Below are 17,065 nucleotides of genomic sequence, written 5' to 3'. Positions count from 1 at the left end.
CAACACAGATGAAGGTCTGACATGCTTGGTTCTGATGGACTAACAGGGCATCTTGTGACTGAAGCCTGACACTCCCAGCTCTGGCTGCTGTCACCGCCTTTCTCTTTTTACCAGATCTTCCTGTCCCCTCCCCTACCTCCCAGGCATCCTTGCCTCAACTGTGTTTTTCTGTGTTTTTTTTTTTTTAAACATCTTTCGTTTCAATTTTTGGCCACTGGACCTAGGGACATTTTACTGTCGCCTCTGTCCTTTCTCAATTTATGGGTTGGATATGGTTGATGAGGCATACGAAGTGTGCTTGAGATGTGATGTGTACCCACTGGAAGGTGAGCTCTGCACCTCCTTGCTGGCTTTTCCTAATTTCAAAGCTGCCTCAATGGTTTCTTTGGTCATCCTTTGCTCTGCAAGAAAATCTTAAGGGCGGGGGTGATTATTGTGAACTCGTTGTAATTCCTTAGTAATAGCTCTAAACCTAAATTTTAAGGTGGAAATAGTCATTAAAGTCCAATTTCACCCACTCTCTCAAATCCTTAGTAATAATCATGAGTACCTTTCAGAATAACATAAAAAATACCCACCTAACTCCTCATCTTCCTTTAATAACACTTACCTTTTCTGAGGTTTGGCCTTACTATTGATACTTGGAAATGTATTTTTTCTCTACTTGATCTCACTTCAAAAGTGAACTCAATATTCACTGATTACTTATTGCTGATTTATTATTGCTATTAAAGCAGAATTTTTCTGTCATAATTTTATTGCAAATAGAAAATCATTTGTATGGTGTAATATTAAAGGATATGGGCTTTTAAGAGCCCTGAACATGTATTTGTCACTTATGAACCTTGTCATTTTAGGCAAATAATTATCCTCAATTATTTCTTCTATAAAATGGAAATAATAATTGTACTTACTGCAGAGTGATCATGATAAATAAATGAGAAATTGCATGTAAGTACTCAGCATGATGCCTAGGACCAAGAAGGTTATTAATACTATTAGCTATTATTGCTAACACTAATTGGTAAAATAGACATTTGTGGTCATTCCTGGGAAAACCTGCTCTCCTTTAGCACTTGTCCTTGTTTCTCTGGGAAAATGCATTCGAGGTTACAAAGTGCTGAGTATGAAGAGGACTCTGGCACTAAAACCCTTTTAAAAGCTGAACTTCCCTGACGTTGCACATTTCTGCCATTGACATCTTAGGAGATAACTCTTACCTGCCTCTGCTTTTCCACTTTTTCTCTTTGCCTGACCACTTCCCCATCTTACACTTGCCTCCTTTCCATTCTTTCTCATCGATAGTGGTATTTTTAACTCTGTAAAGCATAAAAGATGCCATTTAGGTCAGCTCTTGTTCTGTGCATCCTCTCTGTACACCCCTTTCAGCTCTGAGCTAAAAGTCTGAGAAACAATTATAAATCTCAAAAGAGGAATAGAGGAGAAATATATGATGATAGAAATATGTGAATTCAGGGCAGAAGGCTACTATAATTCCTTCCTAATTAGGTAATTATTGGATATTGATTCTAATTACTCTCTAAAATTATATATGTACTTCATTTATTTTGCCTTCCACTTTATTCTGAATGTTGTTTTCCATCTTTACCTGTGGTGTTGTTATTCCGTAGCTTTAAGATCAGTAGGCATTTTCTAACTGGTTAAATGTAAATGAGTGAAATTTGGAAAACTTTTGATGTGGTTAAATTTCACAAAACTGTTTCTAATTGCAGGAATTACTTTGAGATATTAAATTCCCTGTACATACGTATGCATCCCCCTGCCAGATTTTACTGTGCAGTACTTTACCAAGAGAGTCACAATATAGCTAAAGTTAAGTTTTATTAGGTATAATGGGATGAGATGTGATTTAATTCTTTAAGCTTCCTGACAGTGCTGGAAGACAGATTTGCTTTTATTCTATCCACTAAGTTAAAAGAATGACACATTATTTTGCAAATCCCAGCGGCAAAAGGCAATTGAAATAATACATGAAACTTCTTGAAGGAAAATAGCTTTCTGGTTAAAATTGTAATATTATTTATCTCTCCCCTTCAACCATTTGACTCCTTCAGTCTGTAGAAGAGACCTATTTATTTTCTCAGGAAGGTGGATTGAATTTCTGCCAAGTCAGTATACTCCCTAAATGAGTATGTCAGAGTCAATATTGTTTCTCAAAAATGAAGAAAGCAGCATTTTTACATAAGTAGGGTCTTTCATTAGCTTTGAATTAAATCTTAGAAATTGTGGTTTCTGTTATGGTTGTTCCTTGGCAAGCCCATGCAATGAGGGGGTCCTGAGTTTTGAATGAGAGTCACCTTTGGGTTTATAGTGCCTGCCTTTGATTTGGAAAATTGAAATGAATATGACTTCTTTGTCTAACTTCTTTGTGAAGACTGATATTCTGGAAATCAAATGCCTTATGTAAAAATCAACTGAAGGTGGAATGTGTTGTTTCTAAGGGTATTTAGGTTCCTGTAAGATAGAAAGCAGGCAAACAGTCCAGGTTTTGTGTTCCTAGGGAATAGCATCACCTCCATTTTCTTTTCATCTCTACCTCCTTGAAAATACTGGGAAAAAATCAATATCTTGTGACTAATTCCTCTATCATCTTTAAGATACTTTTTCTGTCCAGTGGGAAAGGTTAGATCCATTATGCCCTGGCAGAATTACCTCAAACATCTTCTGAATTTTCAGGCTGATTTGATTTTTCATCCAAAAACAGATATTTAAAAATAAGGAAATACCATTGACTCCTGTGATACTCTTTTTACTTTAAGCACATGTAAGTCATTTTAAAATAAACTATGAAGGGGTATACCTGGTTATTAATTATTAGTAATTAAATATATTATACAATTTCAGATTAATCTCTTTTTGAGGTGTTCAAAGGCATTGAAATTTAGAGCTTACAAAATGGTTGTCAGTAGGGATTGGGGGTAATACACTCTTATTGAATCTTTTCTAATTTATTTCTCTGTTAATTCAAATTAGCCTGGATTAGAGCTTGATTTAGTTTCAAAGAATAAAATGTGAAAGTACTCATTTTTCTTTACAATGGCAGTCACATGCTAATGATCACAACAGGCATTTTTCTTCTTAATTACAAATCATTTTGATTGAATTTGTGTGCTTATCTGAAATCACCTTGTCTTTAAAGAAAATCATGAACTTTCTACACTTCTAGAACTAAGATTAGGTTTTTTTTTAACATTCAGCATGTCACCCACCCACCATATTTTCCCTCTTGTAATTAGCATTCTATTCATGGAGGAATTCATTATTTAAGGCAACTTTGAAATCATTAGTACCAGGTTTCCACATTTCCTGTAAGACTGGTCGATTTGATAATTTATTGCAAATGAAATTTCCAGGTTAGTCACCAAAATAGTCACGAAAGTTTTAATGACTATTACATATGTACAATCACTTATAATACTATAATATATCCCCTAGCATTTAGAAAGCTACTGCTTTCTCATGATTTCCATTTATTCAAGTTAAAAGTTATTTTGGCTCTTTAACACTTTGTGGCCATCAGCCATCTCTATAGGTATTAACACTGCTGCCTACAAAACCTAAATTGACTATAAGACCTTGGGTAATTGCTTATCCAACCAGGCAGTTGGTCAACACAGGAATGACAGAAGGCATCTAGGTGATATGGTCTAAAACGCAGCTGGGAAAAGTGGGACAAGCACAGACCTGCAGTGAATAGGTGCCCTGATTAGAGCAGGGAGTCATGGCGTTAGAGAAGACAGAGTTTGTTAATGGAAATAAAGCTGTTTCAGTCAGAATATCCAGAGAAAGGATTTCAGGCAAGTTAGAAAACCAGCAATTCTTACTACAAACATCATGGCTAGAGTTTGGCCCAGAAGAAATGAAGGCTCAATAATGAGTAAACTGCACAGATCATCATCCAGTTGCTTGTGGCCCAGGTCATGCCTCGATGACCCCAACCCTCCCAAGATAATTTTATTACAACATGAGTAGCCTCAAAGAAAGGAAGTCAATAGTCATTTAAAGTGGAGCACATATGGTCTCACTGTCTCCTGTTTGGTGGCGGGGGAGTGGGAAGAGGTTTGGAGGAGTTTTGAAGTGAGAATGAAGGAGGGGAAGGATTTGGATTCTGTTAAAGGAATTAAATTGAGCCTGTACCCTTTGTGGGTGTCTTGGGTCTATCATGTCTCTGACTATGGTCACTGTGATTCATAAACAAGATATCCTTGGCACAGAGGGCCTCATCTGTCCAGTCTGATGCCTTTATTCCATGGAAGGAAAACCCAGAGGAACAGGTGGAGGTGAGTCAACCACCTGGAACAAGGCTCAGTCTTGCTCTGCCCTGGACTTGCTAAGTGAAGTTGGAGGAACCACATAAAGTCTTTGGAGCTTAGATTTTTAGTACAGTTGATGAACTAAACTAAATTAGCTCTAAAGCTCCCTTTAAGCTACAGCAGTCAATAGGCATAGAAATGTCCTGTGTTTACTTGGGGAAATGACTACCTAAGTGGTCTAAAGCTGGTAAGTGCTTTGTGACTTACTCATGATTTATTTCCAGACCAAATGTAGCCCAGAGGGTCTGAGATAGAGATAGTTTGACCCAAGCACATTGATTCAATGCTTAAATGAAGCATGTTAGACTTGTCGCCTGGGACTGGAAGAATTTATTGATAGGGATTACAATCTGCTGTCAGTCAAAGCAGCAGGTGCTGAAGAGGCATGAGTGCTCTAACAAATGGCCTCAGTCCCACCTCAGGGCCTCCAATTATGTCACTTAGTATTCTCCAGGGAACCCCCCAACCATTCCTCTCCAGCAACCATGTCCCCTCCTACTTTCCAATCTCAGGAGTGCCATTAGCCCTAATGTCCAACAGTCAACTGATTTCCAGTTAAGTATTTATCAGAGGGGGTCTTGGGGGACTTCACCCCACCCCTCAGTAATCCTCAAAAACCCTCCATAAGCCAAATACATAATTTTTGTAAAAACAGTGGCCTTGACAAATACAGGTTCAGGAGAAGTTTGCCAGTTTCTTTCCACCTGCACTGTCGATCCGAAGGCTCACCTGCACAGACATTCTGGAGCTTATCCTGGGACCTGGTGCAGGCTGATTGTGTGCTGGGTGTTATACAGGTGGAGTGACTATTTTCAATTGCAGGGACCAACTTCAAGTACAGAGCTTGTGGCAGAAGTGTCTGCTGGATGTTGGAGCTGAACGCTGGGTATCTGCTCAGCAATGATCATGAGACACTTACATTCCATCTGATGTTGTCGGGAGACGGCCATGGCAGAAACAGCTTTCCAGTTTGTTGCTGGGGCTCACTGACTCATGTGTGATTAGTACTGACTCATGCCGAAGCATGGTCTCCATGAGGACAGGGACCTTGTCAGCTTTGCTCACTGCTTTGGCTCCAGCACCTAACATGGTGTAAACACACGGTAGACTCTCAACAATGTAGGTTGAATGACCTATGACGAGGCCCCACAGTCCAGTGGTTAAGAGCAGGAAGTCTGCCACCTGGATCCAAATTCCATCTCCACTGCTCACTAATTGGGAATGTGGGCAAGTAAGTAATATGTAACTCAGGTTCCCCATTTTTAAACTAAGGCTAATAATTTATATCTGAAAGTTATGTAGGTTAAATGAATTGAATTGATGTTTATAACCAGTTCTTGGCATATACTATACATGTTTATTAAGTAACTAAATTAATCAGTATACATGTTCCACTTACTATTCCATCATTACTTAGGTTTGTTCTTGGAACTAAACTGAGTTTATGAGAACACTTGCTAATAAGCTGGACGTGGGCTAAAATATGTTTCTGCCTTAAGACCTCCAGCTATGCAGCTTTCTGTTTATAAGATGCTCTGAAGCACTGCCTCCCATCAATTTTGTTACTGTGTTACTATACTTATCCTTCTGAATTGAGAACTTCTTGTAAGCAGACACCACCCATAAGGGCCTGGTTTAGAGAGGGTACTCAGTGGTTTGGGAATGAGTGCATGATATACTCACTGAATGGCTGTCATGTATGTTGCTCACTCCTGGGAAAGGAATTACAGACCCCTTCCCCCCCTTACCCACAGTCCGTCTTCTTGACCCACAGTCTGTCAGTGGCATATATGCATCACCAGTCCTGGTCACTCCAACCTCCCATCTCACTGTTATCACCTGCACAATCTCTCATCACTCCCTCTCCTCAAAATTTCCAGATAACCTCTTTCCCCTAATATCTGTCCTTTCTGCCTTTCCCTGTCTCCTCCACTAGGCTTGTGATCTCTGACCTGCATATTGGCAGTCTTGCTTTGCCTCTTTTAAGTCAGGTCAAATCCTTTCAGTAAACTGTAAAAGAATTAGTTGCAAACAAAACATTATGATTATTTTCCCTTTGTAAACTTTTTTCCCCCCCCCCTGCTTACCCTCATAGGCATCTCAGGCTGCCCCACTGTTAAAGACACTTCTTTCCCCATGGGTTACAACTTCTTCAGGACAGTACTTTCAAATTCTGCTGTTCTCTTGGGTTACATTCAATGTTCTGTTGGGCAGAGCTGGGATGTATTGCCTATACTTACTGGTTTTAACTCACATCTCATGTAGAAGTGAGGAAGTAAAGCAGATGGTGTGAGTTACCACCCAGTCCTCTCACTCTAGTCTCTGTCTCTGAAGCATTTTTTTTCATCTGCTTCACTGGATGGAAATGGCATATAAGACATATTAAGATAGTAGTACAAGACAGTCCATAAGATACAAGCGTCTGAACTTAAACCATATGCTCACAAACTCAGAACTACTATAAAACTTCCTAACAAGGGATCCCTCTGGGCAAGCTTAGTTCCTCATTTGGCTGTTGTTTCATTGTGCTGTTTCAGGTATTGCTGTCTTAGCTCCCATTATATTAAAATCTCCACAAGAATCAGGATCTCATCTTCTCCTTCATGGTGCCCAGAACTGGGTCTGCAGAGAGTGGACAGGTGGTGAAAACCCCGACGGACAGGTGGCTGCTGCCCCATGAAGTGACCAAGCCCCGGGTGCACTCTGGGGGTTGGGCCGTGACAGGAAGAGCCCTACGGCTCCTTGTTTGACACTCCCCATAGCTCTCAGATACTCCCTGCACCTCTGGGGAGCCTCACTAATGAAATTGACTTCCAGGGGCCAATTCTGCAGTCATAGATCCTGATTTTTCTTCTTATTTCTAAGAACCATTTTTCTTGCATGTATCTGAGTCTCTACCCCTCAGGGGAGTAACAGCCATAGATTGGTTATGCTAAACACCCCACCTCAGGGGTTCAATTTTAATTTTTTCCCAGCAACCGGTCATTTGTATAGTTGAGATAGACTCATCTTGAAACTTCACCAAACCATTTTATAAAAATCATAACTGTAGATAATTTGAATCTGTATTTGCCATCCTCTTGCAGATTCCCAGGGAAGATTCTGGTGCAGAGAACTCAAGTGCATGCCCTTTGTCACCCTTTGCATGCCTTTGCTTACCTCAGAGGCTCAGTGTGGAGCTAAGCAGTGAGTGCTGGAGAGTGTTCATGTTTGGCTCACATATGCTCTTCATACCCATCAAGCTGGCATGGGCTAGACAGGCACACGAGGGCAGGAACAATTCTGGGGCCGTCCAGACAATGTGACATAGAGCATCATTATTATTCTTTTTCTGCCCTTCAGTCTCTAGACCTGTGGAAAAGACATTATGTTTGGGACCTACCCCTTCAGCCTCTCAGCTCTGCAATATCCCTTGCTCTACAGACTGTATAGTGTCTTCCTGGTCAGCCTGGGGCCTGTGCATCCATGAAAACTGCCGCGATCCTCAGGGGAGAAAAGGTGAGTGCCTCATTTGTGTGCACTTCATTTCCTTCCAGGAAGCACACTTTTATTTTGGTAGCTAAGTAGCCGACTAAGCCTGCTTAAGACAATATTTGTTTGTGAAATTTAGGTAACCAGCTGAAGCCCGACAGCATTCAGTTATGAGGGAGCCGCTGGGGACATTTCTGGGAGCACAGAATCTGACCTTGATTGACCTTCCAATCAGGCTTATTTCTGGTGAAGTGTTTATAACTCAAACATGATATAACTTAATGTTTTATGTTTCTACTGAGGAAATTAGTCCTGATTTCTGTAATCACATCAGGAAACAACTGTTTTGCATACCTATTTATTTTCATTCAGATTACCGCATGCTGGATTTGATACTGTATTTCAGCTTTTCATGAGGGACACTGGTGTATGTTGTTTACTTTTTGATGTTGTCCTCAGGCTTAAAGAAAAATCTCCAAACATTGTGTGTTCGTTTAATTTTGTAGGCCTTCTTTAGTTTGCTGTCATAGACACATCTCCATTCCAAGTTCATTTTTGGTGGCATCTTGACTCCCCTTTCATAGTCCCTTCAGTTTATATTGACACTACATTCCTTTAAGTGGCAGTGCCAGAAATAAATATTCCCTTAACTAAGAGATATGAGATCCAAGGACATTCCAAGTGTCGGGCTGTATTTGCTAAGCACTAATACTCATTATCACATGCAAAGAAAGAGTATGTGGCCATAAGCTTGATACTACAAAGCTGGTGCTCCCAGCTCAGTTCTGCTTGAAGTCATTTGAAGACCCACCTATCAGCGATCCCCAGAGTACTCACACGCACACATGTGCACGTCCAAGTTCATATTCCTGTGTCCCCGGGCTTTTCTCCTTATTCACCTCTTTTGTTCTAAAGCAGAAGAGGCGGATGTGTATTAGGAGTCTAGGTAGGGTGGGAAGAAACTAACTAATTATTTTATCAAATATCTGTATCTCAGTGGAACCTGGAGGCAGTTGGTCAGGGGGTGGGGAGGCAGCTCACATTACTGCTTAATTAGACATGTAACCAGAGTATCCTCCAAGCTGCTTCAGCTTACGATACAAATAATTAATGCTAATTATTTAATGCTAATTAAATATTTAATGCTAATACCCACCGTTTGTGGTCTTAAGGCCCAGACATGTACAATGGGACCTTGTAAATCTCTTATAGTTGCTTATGAGACTCCCCGGGGTGACTTCCATGTTACAGTTGACCTTCTTATGTTCAACCTGTGCCAATCCATTTTAAGACTGCTGCCTGGAAACTCACTGGAGGTTGGGCATAGACTCGTCCAGCCACTGTGGCCATGGCTGCTCTGTGAGGCCATGCAACAGCTTTTGCTGCCTTGAGCACTGCCTTCCTTTGCTTTCAAGGCTGTAGAGCCCACGCCAGGCCAGGTGGGCCTTTCATTCTTTCTCTTCCTCATTACAATCTTCTATTTCTACAATCTTCTCTTATTTTCCCCTTCCATTTACAATCTTTTGTTTCTCCAGTTCATGGTGCTACTTTCCTCTGTACTAGGTTCAGTTTAAGGCAGGCCTTCTCTGTGAAGTAGGCACAGGCGTTAACTTTCTTTCTTTGTGTTTTTTAACTCTTAAACTTTTCATTGTGTGTCATTCTTGTTGGGCAGATGGTAGTTTTAGTTAACATATGCCTTTTAGTAATTATTCACATCCTTGGCTGAAGGACAATAAGAAAACAACAAATTTCTGTAACTATTTGAAACAATCTTGGCTTGAAATATCTATGTCTCAGAGTTTGTTATAAACAATTCTAGTATCAGATGCTATTCTAAATCACTTCAGTGCTATAACTGTGTTCTGTTTCTTTGGAGGCAACAGAACATTCAAACACAATTTTCTCCAATTGATATTTTATTTAAAACAAAAGACAAAAATTTAGGCACCTCTATCTCATCCTAATAATCTAAGCTTGAGTACATAAAACTCCACTTATGATTTCAGTGAAGCAGATGGGAAAGTCTCTGTTTCCTCTAAACAGGTCACAAATGGGAGAATCAAGCAAAGCTTTTTCTGTTCCCTTGATTCTTAGATCCCTTCTTTCCACATGTTTTAGATTTCTAGATCTAATTGTGTCATAAAATTGATAAGTATATTTTATGCTATTTTTTTCTCCAAAACACTGTAATAAAGTCAACATAGTATCTTGTAAAGGATAATATCTTTTTGTTTTTGGTCAAATTTTTTCCAGGTTTATTGATATATAATTGACATATGACATTGTGTAATTTTAAGGTTATGATGGGATAATGTAATATACATATGGATAGCAAAATGATTACTACATTAAGGTTGGTTGACATATCACCTCCCCTAGTTACCTCATTTGTGTGTGTGTGTAGTGAGAACTTCTAAGATCTACTCTGTCTGCACTTTCATGCTTATTTTCATGTTTTCAGTGTTACACACAATAGTCAGGACGTGGAAACAACCTAAGTGTCTATCAGTGAAATGGATGAAAAAAATTGTATGTGTGTATATTATTCTGCCATAAAATGGAAGGAAATCCTGCCATTTATGACAACCCAGATGAACCCTGAGGTCAATATATTAAGTGAAATAATTCAGAGAAAGGCAAATAGTGTATGATCTCACACATGGATTGTAAAAACCCTGAACTCAGTAACTGAGTAGAACAGTGGTTGTAAGAGAGTAGACTGGGTGGATGGTGGGGAAAATGGGAAGATGTTGATTACAGGGTATAAACTTTTAGTTATAAGATGAATATGTTCTGAGGATCTAATGTACAGCATGGTGACTATAGTTAACAATACCCAATTGTATACTGGACAGTTGCTAAGATAGTAAATCTTAAAACTTACCACCACACACACACACACACACACACACACACACACACACACACACACACATGCTTACACAAAAGGTAATTTTCATTTTAGATAGTATATAAAATAGGAAGAAATGTATTCCTTAGTAATTCCAGGAAGGGTCCTGGAGTTGAATCTCACTGGCTGCATTGTGTCATGCGGTTACCCCTGAGCCAGTCACTCTGATGGGGGGGACGTGGGATTGAAGCAGCCCTATCCTAGGCATGTGACCACCACTGGAGAAACAGCTCCATCTAAGCCTCACAGACTGAGGGTGGGGAGAGAAGACTCCCTCAGGGATATATGGCATATATCCTACTGATTATATGCCAATAATTAATGCTAATTAAATATTTAATGCTAATACCCACCGTTTGTGGTCTTAAGGCCCAGACATGTATAATGGGACCTTGTAAATCTCTTATAGTTGTTTTTGAGACTGCCCAGGGTGACTTACATGTTACAGTTGACCTTCTTATGTTCAACCTATGCCAATCCATTTTAAGACTGCTGCCTGGAAACTCACTGGAGGTTGGGCATAGATTCAGTCTCTACAAGGAGGTAGATGCAATGCTGCGATCAGTCTTAATAGATGTTTATTAAATGTTTTGTCCCCTTTGTTCTGGGCCATAGAGTCTCTATAGTAATTCAGAAAATGTTCCTTTTCCTAAGTCTGTTTTGCAATTTTTGCCACTTGAACCAGATTTTCATAAATTTCATCCTTTGTGAAAAACTATCAACTTTTATTTCAGTCTTCCTTTTCCACATAATTCAGCACTGGTCCATGGCATTCAGCTGGGAAACACAATATGCCGACCCCCCCCCCATTCACCCAGGATGCTCCTATAATGCACTCTGCTTCATTAGGCATCACCTAGTGTGGGTTGAATTTTGTCCTCCAAAAAGCTGTTCAGTCCTAACTCCTGGTACCTGAGGTATGACTTCATTTGGAAATAGGGTTATTGCAGATGTAACTGAGTTCAGATGAGGTCATATGAGGTTGGTGGGCCTTTTCTAATGACTGATGTCCTTATGCAAAGAGGGAAATATGGACACGGAGACACACACAGGGGAAAACACTGTGTGAATATGGAGACACAGAAGACACAGGAGAAGTCCAGATGAAGACAGAGCAGGCATTATAGCAACACTTTTATGAGCCAAGGGGTGCCAAGAATTGCTGACAACCATCAGAAGCTAGGGGAGAGGCATGGATGTGATCCTTCCCTAGAGCATCCAGGGCAAGTGCAGCTCTACTGACACCTTGATTTTGGGCTTTTAGTTTCTAGAGTTGTGAGATGATAAATTTCTGTTGTTTTAAGTTGCCGAGTGTAGTAATTTGTTTGGACAGTCCTAGGAAACTAACCACCTTTGCATCAGCATTTAGGCTCAGCAAGGATACAACACTTCATAAAACTATAAAACTAAAGTGGAGAGAAGTGAACCAATTCGTCCTAAATCCCATAGTGATTTAGAACCTGGGTTCCTATCTCCTTAGTCCAGCATTCCTTCAAACAGTAGGCTTCTTTAGTGATTTCCTCCATAAGCTTAAAGAAGTTGGGATCAAGGCCCAAGGCCAGCACTGAGGCTAGCAGAGATGTCCTCTACCCACCTGGGCAGCATTGGCTAGTGGGAATCATTAGCCTTGAGAACTGTTTATTTACCTGATGTGAGAGCTGAGGCATGGGGCATGGGGTTTGTTGTAGCTCCAGTGTATGGCCTTCGTATGCCGAGGGAAAGCAGGCTGGAGTTGGGGGGAAGAGGAAGAATGTGCCAAGAACAGTTTGAAAGTACCAGGCAACTAGGTTGTGTGTTTATGCCTCAAACAATAAAGTTTTCAAATTAAGGCCCAGTCTTTGGGGCTGAAGGAAAAGGCGAACTTCTCACCTGAAGGTAGCAGTGTCACCATGGCCTCCTGCAGAGGTCAGGGGCATGTTGGGATTGATGAGAATTAGTCTTTGTTTATAAGGCCCATAGAGAGGCAAAGTGACCTGCTCTGGACACTAAGTAATCAGACGGGGAAGAGTATAAGTGGCAGTGGTTGCTTTCTGGTCTGGAAACTTGCTGTTCTATAAATGTTTCCCTAGAGGAGAAAGAATTCTGATTTTTAAAGTCTTGCTAAAACCTGCTAGGACCACCTGTCTATAATCTCTCTTGGGAAGAATAAAGAATGGAGTTTTCCCTCTAGGGAAGTGATTCTGTGCCTACAGGAGTCCAAGCATGTCATGATGACGGTAAGTAATCTGCTTGTTATTTCTACTGACTTGTGAGCGTGAGGTCTATGAGAATGAGGTCTCTCAATCTCAGTCTGTCCCATGGTCCCACTGTGGGTTCTGACTGAGACACTGACTGGCACAAACAAAACGTAGTTTAGAATCCCATGGAGACTGGAGTATGCAGGCAAATGCATTCAACATTACAAAACTCTGGGATGTAAACTGGACTGTTAAGTTTCACATTCGAGTTTCCTACCCTAATGAAATGCAGTGAACCTACTAGCAGAACCTACTAGGCTATTTGTACTTACCTAGATATTTTATATTTATCTACATACTTACGGGAAGGTGGAGGATTTCAGGGCAAAACAAGCAAACAACAATAGCAAGAAAATGAATGGATAAAGTTGAAGAGAATTACTTTTTTCTTTTCATTTAGCTATTTCCCAGCCACTATACTACCATTGCCTTTGCTCACATTAAAGGAAAAGAAAAAGAGGAGGCTGAGAAAGGAGAAGATATTTTATTATCTAATAGAAGAAATTCATTATTCTAGAAGTTATCTTAATATAGCTGTTGTTCTTAGGCAGCCATACTTCAATCGGGAATCATCCAAGATTTGCGCCTGTCAGAATACATTAGGAAATCAGCCTCTGTACACAGCCTCTGCACCTGTCAGCAGGTCTGTGATGGGCAGACAAGTGGGACAGTGCTTGGCAGGTCAGTACTTGTCAATTGAAGCTAAGACACTTTCCAGAGGAATTTAAATTGGATCAGGTTTTATCATTCATTGCTTTATCATTGATACACTCCCAGAAAGTTATAATTAAAGACAGATGAAAGAGAAGTAACCTGAAAAAATTGCTGATGGACAAACTCAACACATACATGTAATGTATTTTAAAATGCATTTTAAAAATTATTTTTGATGCACAGACATAATGTTTATATGACATCCCTGTCCCTTTCAGACATTCTAGAAAGGCATCTTTGCCACAGAAATCATTCTAAAGAGAAATTTGATGGAGACTTCCCAATATAGTGTCACAGTAAATAAGCCTGTGTGGTAGGACTGCAGGGATTCCTTCCTGCACCCAATACAGTATTTCCTGCAGTCATAGCACCCAAAATCCTAGAAATCGCCATGGGAAAAGACATTTTGAAACTGAGAAGACATAATTATCTTTAAAAGACAGTTTTTTATGCTCTGAAACAAATCAATTTAGATAACGGGAAAGCAGGAAAATACATGTTTTAGATCTTCTGCAAAAATAATGGGGAAAATTTCCATTTTCCATCCTTGCCTGTTAGATAGATCCGCCTTTAGTGAGAGTTCTATAAAATCATTTTGCTTTGACACAGAAAGTACATATGCTAAGTGACAGTTTTTCCTTTTCCCTTTTGTTTCATGCCGCTGTGTGTTGGGGCTGGTGTGGGCTATGCATGCTTTGCCCATTCTAAGCATTGAGTTTTCTCATGCTTATGAGCACCCTATCAATGCTTCTTTGTATTTTCTGTATGGGATTGGTGGTTGATTTCTGAAGAGTTAGAATCAAAGATTCAGTCTGCTCAGGTTCTTGGACTCAGAGTTGTTACCCAATGTGCAAGGCTGCCAGAGATGAGGAGCAAATGGAATGCTTAATATAGAATAAACTTCTGTCATCTTCGGTCAACCCGCCAGATATATCTTCAAGCTCGTCCCAGTGGAGAGACAATGTTGGCTATGGATAGCTCCGTAGAAGCTCACGTGGACACTTTTTGGCTCTTGGCACATGAAGATATGCAGCCCACAGATCTGAGTCTCTATTAATTTTTTTCATAGTTTCAATAGAAAAAGTTCCCCCTCTTTTGCTATTTGTGCTTTTCCCCTTTCTTTCAACCCATGACTAATTCTTTTCTAATTATCTTCAGTAGAATATGCACTAAGCTATTGGTATATATACTAAATCCTTGGGTTCATAGAAAAAAAAAACCAAAAAGCAGCCTGCAAATATTAGCATGATTAAAGGTGAATTGAATCTGTGGCCAGGTGATTACTAGAACTCCTTGCTACCCAGTGCCTAAAATTCCACTATGCAAGTTCTATACCTTTATTTATGGACATGATCCATGGTACCTGTCGGATGTACTGCATGAAATGAGGCTGGAATGCATTGTCCATAAAAGCTGACTTGAATCCTTTCTTTGAGAAGGTCATGAATCAGAAAGACCTCAGCTGAATTTCCTACCTATCTATTTAATCAGTGATGTGCCTTAGAAGAAGTGATAAAGTATCTTCTAGTCTTAGTTTTCATATTTGCAAAATGAGAATAGTAACTTAAGAAATAGTTCTAATTTATTTACTTTGGGTGATAGAGATAAAGAGATCAGTATAGGGTAGATGCTTAAATAGTGCATGTGCCTTCTCTCCTTTTTGGATTATATGCTCTGCAAAGAATAGATTTATGTCTTCTATTCCTCCTGTGGCTTCCCACAGTACATTGCAGTGATCTGCATATGGCAGTTAATGTTTACTGAATGATACTATCTGATTAATGTGGAACTCAGTAAATGAAGGTAAGTGGTTGGCTGACCCCAGCCACCATGGACTTGAAAGTTATGTATCTTGCAGAACAGAAGTACCCAGGGGAAGCCTGATATCTATTACAGGCATAAACACCAATGTGTGATTAAAGCTAAGAGGTAACAAGAGACTCCAAGGTTTTTTGTTTTATGCTGAGCTGTGCTGTGATTTGATCCTAGTTAGAGTCAGAACAAGGGCAGCACAAATGAAAGAGTGAAAGAATTTATTTTCTGAGGAGATGTAATCTATAGATTTATGGGAAGATAGATGTAGCTTGATTTATGGGGAAAATTGCACATGCCCCTCAGTGGCATTAAGCTCTAGGTAATATGACACCCAGAATCCCTCATTAAACATGCTCAGTTTCTGAGCCAGTTATCAAACACTGTAAGTCGTGGAGATCCATGCCATGTCCTGCTCAAAGATATAAACTAAATAAGCATATTTATAAGACAGATAAGTGACATATGGGCATTACAGGTAAGAAGAGAGGTCAATCAAGTTGTGTGGCAGTGAGAGCTTGGAGGTTATTGTAGTTTAATGTTCATCAAGTATAGTTCAGAGTCCTTTATATTCCCTGCATCTGTTCTCAAGGTGGCTTAGAAAGGGAGCTGAACATTTCCATAGGTTTTATTTTAATTAATTAAGGATATGTATGTGGATGTATGAAGTTCAGCAGAAACCGTTTTTTGTTTTAATTGTCCCAGACTTTGTATTTCCTGTGCAATGAGAACATGGTCTCTCACTGGCTGAATACCTTCCCATAGGTGGCTGGTCCTTAAAGCAGGCATCTAAGAATCTCTTTCACAAGGAACTCAGAGGTTAACCTTAACCCTAGACCAGAAAAATGCCAAGTAAAACCATCAGGACAGTTTATCTAAAACACTTGCCCAGCCCTGCAGTATTCTAAGGAAGCTCAGCTCCCTCTTGTGGCTTAAAACCATGCGTCCATTTGTTCTAGCCTCCTAGAGGCCGTGCTATTTAATACGAGTCAGGCTTATGCCAACTTTACCTTGAGCTCTGAAACATTTTCATTTCATTGCTTTCTGCAGGAAAGTAGGAATGGCCACGACAAAACTGAGAAAGCTACATTTAGCTTCGTTACCTCCATGCTTTGTCCTTCTCCCCCACTTTCGTGGGAAGGGTGGTGGGTATCTAACGTGTTCTGAGAATTCAGGGTTCTCCTGTTCTCTATCGTCCTATCAGCTTCTCTCTCTCTTTTTTGAACTTGCTCCAAGGAATAAATGAATAATAATTCCTTAAAACTGTTGCCATGCAATAAGATTGGCTTTTTTTTTTTAAAAAATGAAATAATTAAATTGGTTGATTGAATTTGAAGTAGTAAATAGAAGTGCCATGGAAGGTAGGCATAGCCTTTAGAAATGATATATCATGAGGGCCAATGATTGAAAACTAACAGGCTAAAGGGTTATATCTAGTTCTCAGTCTCTCTCTCTCTTTTTTTTTAGCTCACTTTGTTGTTTTTCTTGTTTTAAATGTAAATTAGTTCCTGTCATTTAGAAGTAGAGAGATTTCATATAAAAAAATGAAACACAAATTGGAAATTGGATTGCTGGTCTCTTAGACA

General features: G+C 39.8%; 1 protein-coding gene across 1 annotated transcript in view; it reads left to right on the top strand.

The window, feature by feature from the left end:
* THSD7B (thrombospondin type 1 domain containing 7B) overlaps positions 1 to 17,065 on the top strand; it is a 918,476-nt gene that overhangs the window by 388,931 nt on the left and 512,480 nt on the right. Inside the window, exon 6 of the mRNA XM_036886655.2 lies at positions 7,677 to 7,832. Coding sequence (XP_036742550.2) covers positions 7,677 to 7,832 — 156 coding nt within the window. The remainder of the gene's footprint in view (positions 1 to 7,676; positions 7,833 to 17,065) is intronic.

Source organism: Manis pentadactyla, chromosome 8 (genome assembly GCF_030020395.1).
Source record: "Manis pentadactyla isolate mManPen7 chromosome 8, mManPen7.hap1, whole genome shotgun sequence".
In the NCBI taxonomy this organism is placed as follows: domain Eukaryota; kingdom Metazoa; phylum Chordata; class Mammalia; order Pholidota; family Manidae; genus Manis; species Manis pentadactyla.
Note: the sequence above shows the minus strand (reverse complement) of the source record. Positions and strands in the feature narration are given on the sequence as shown.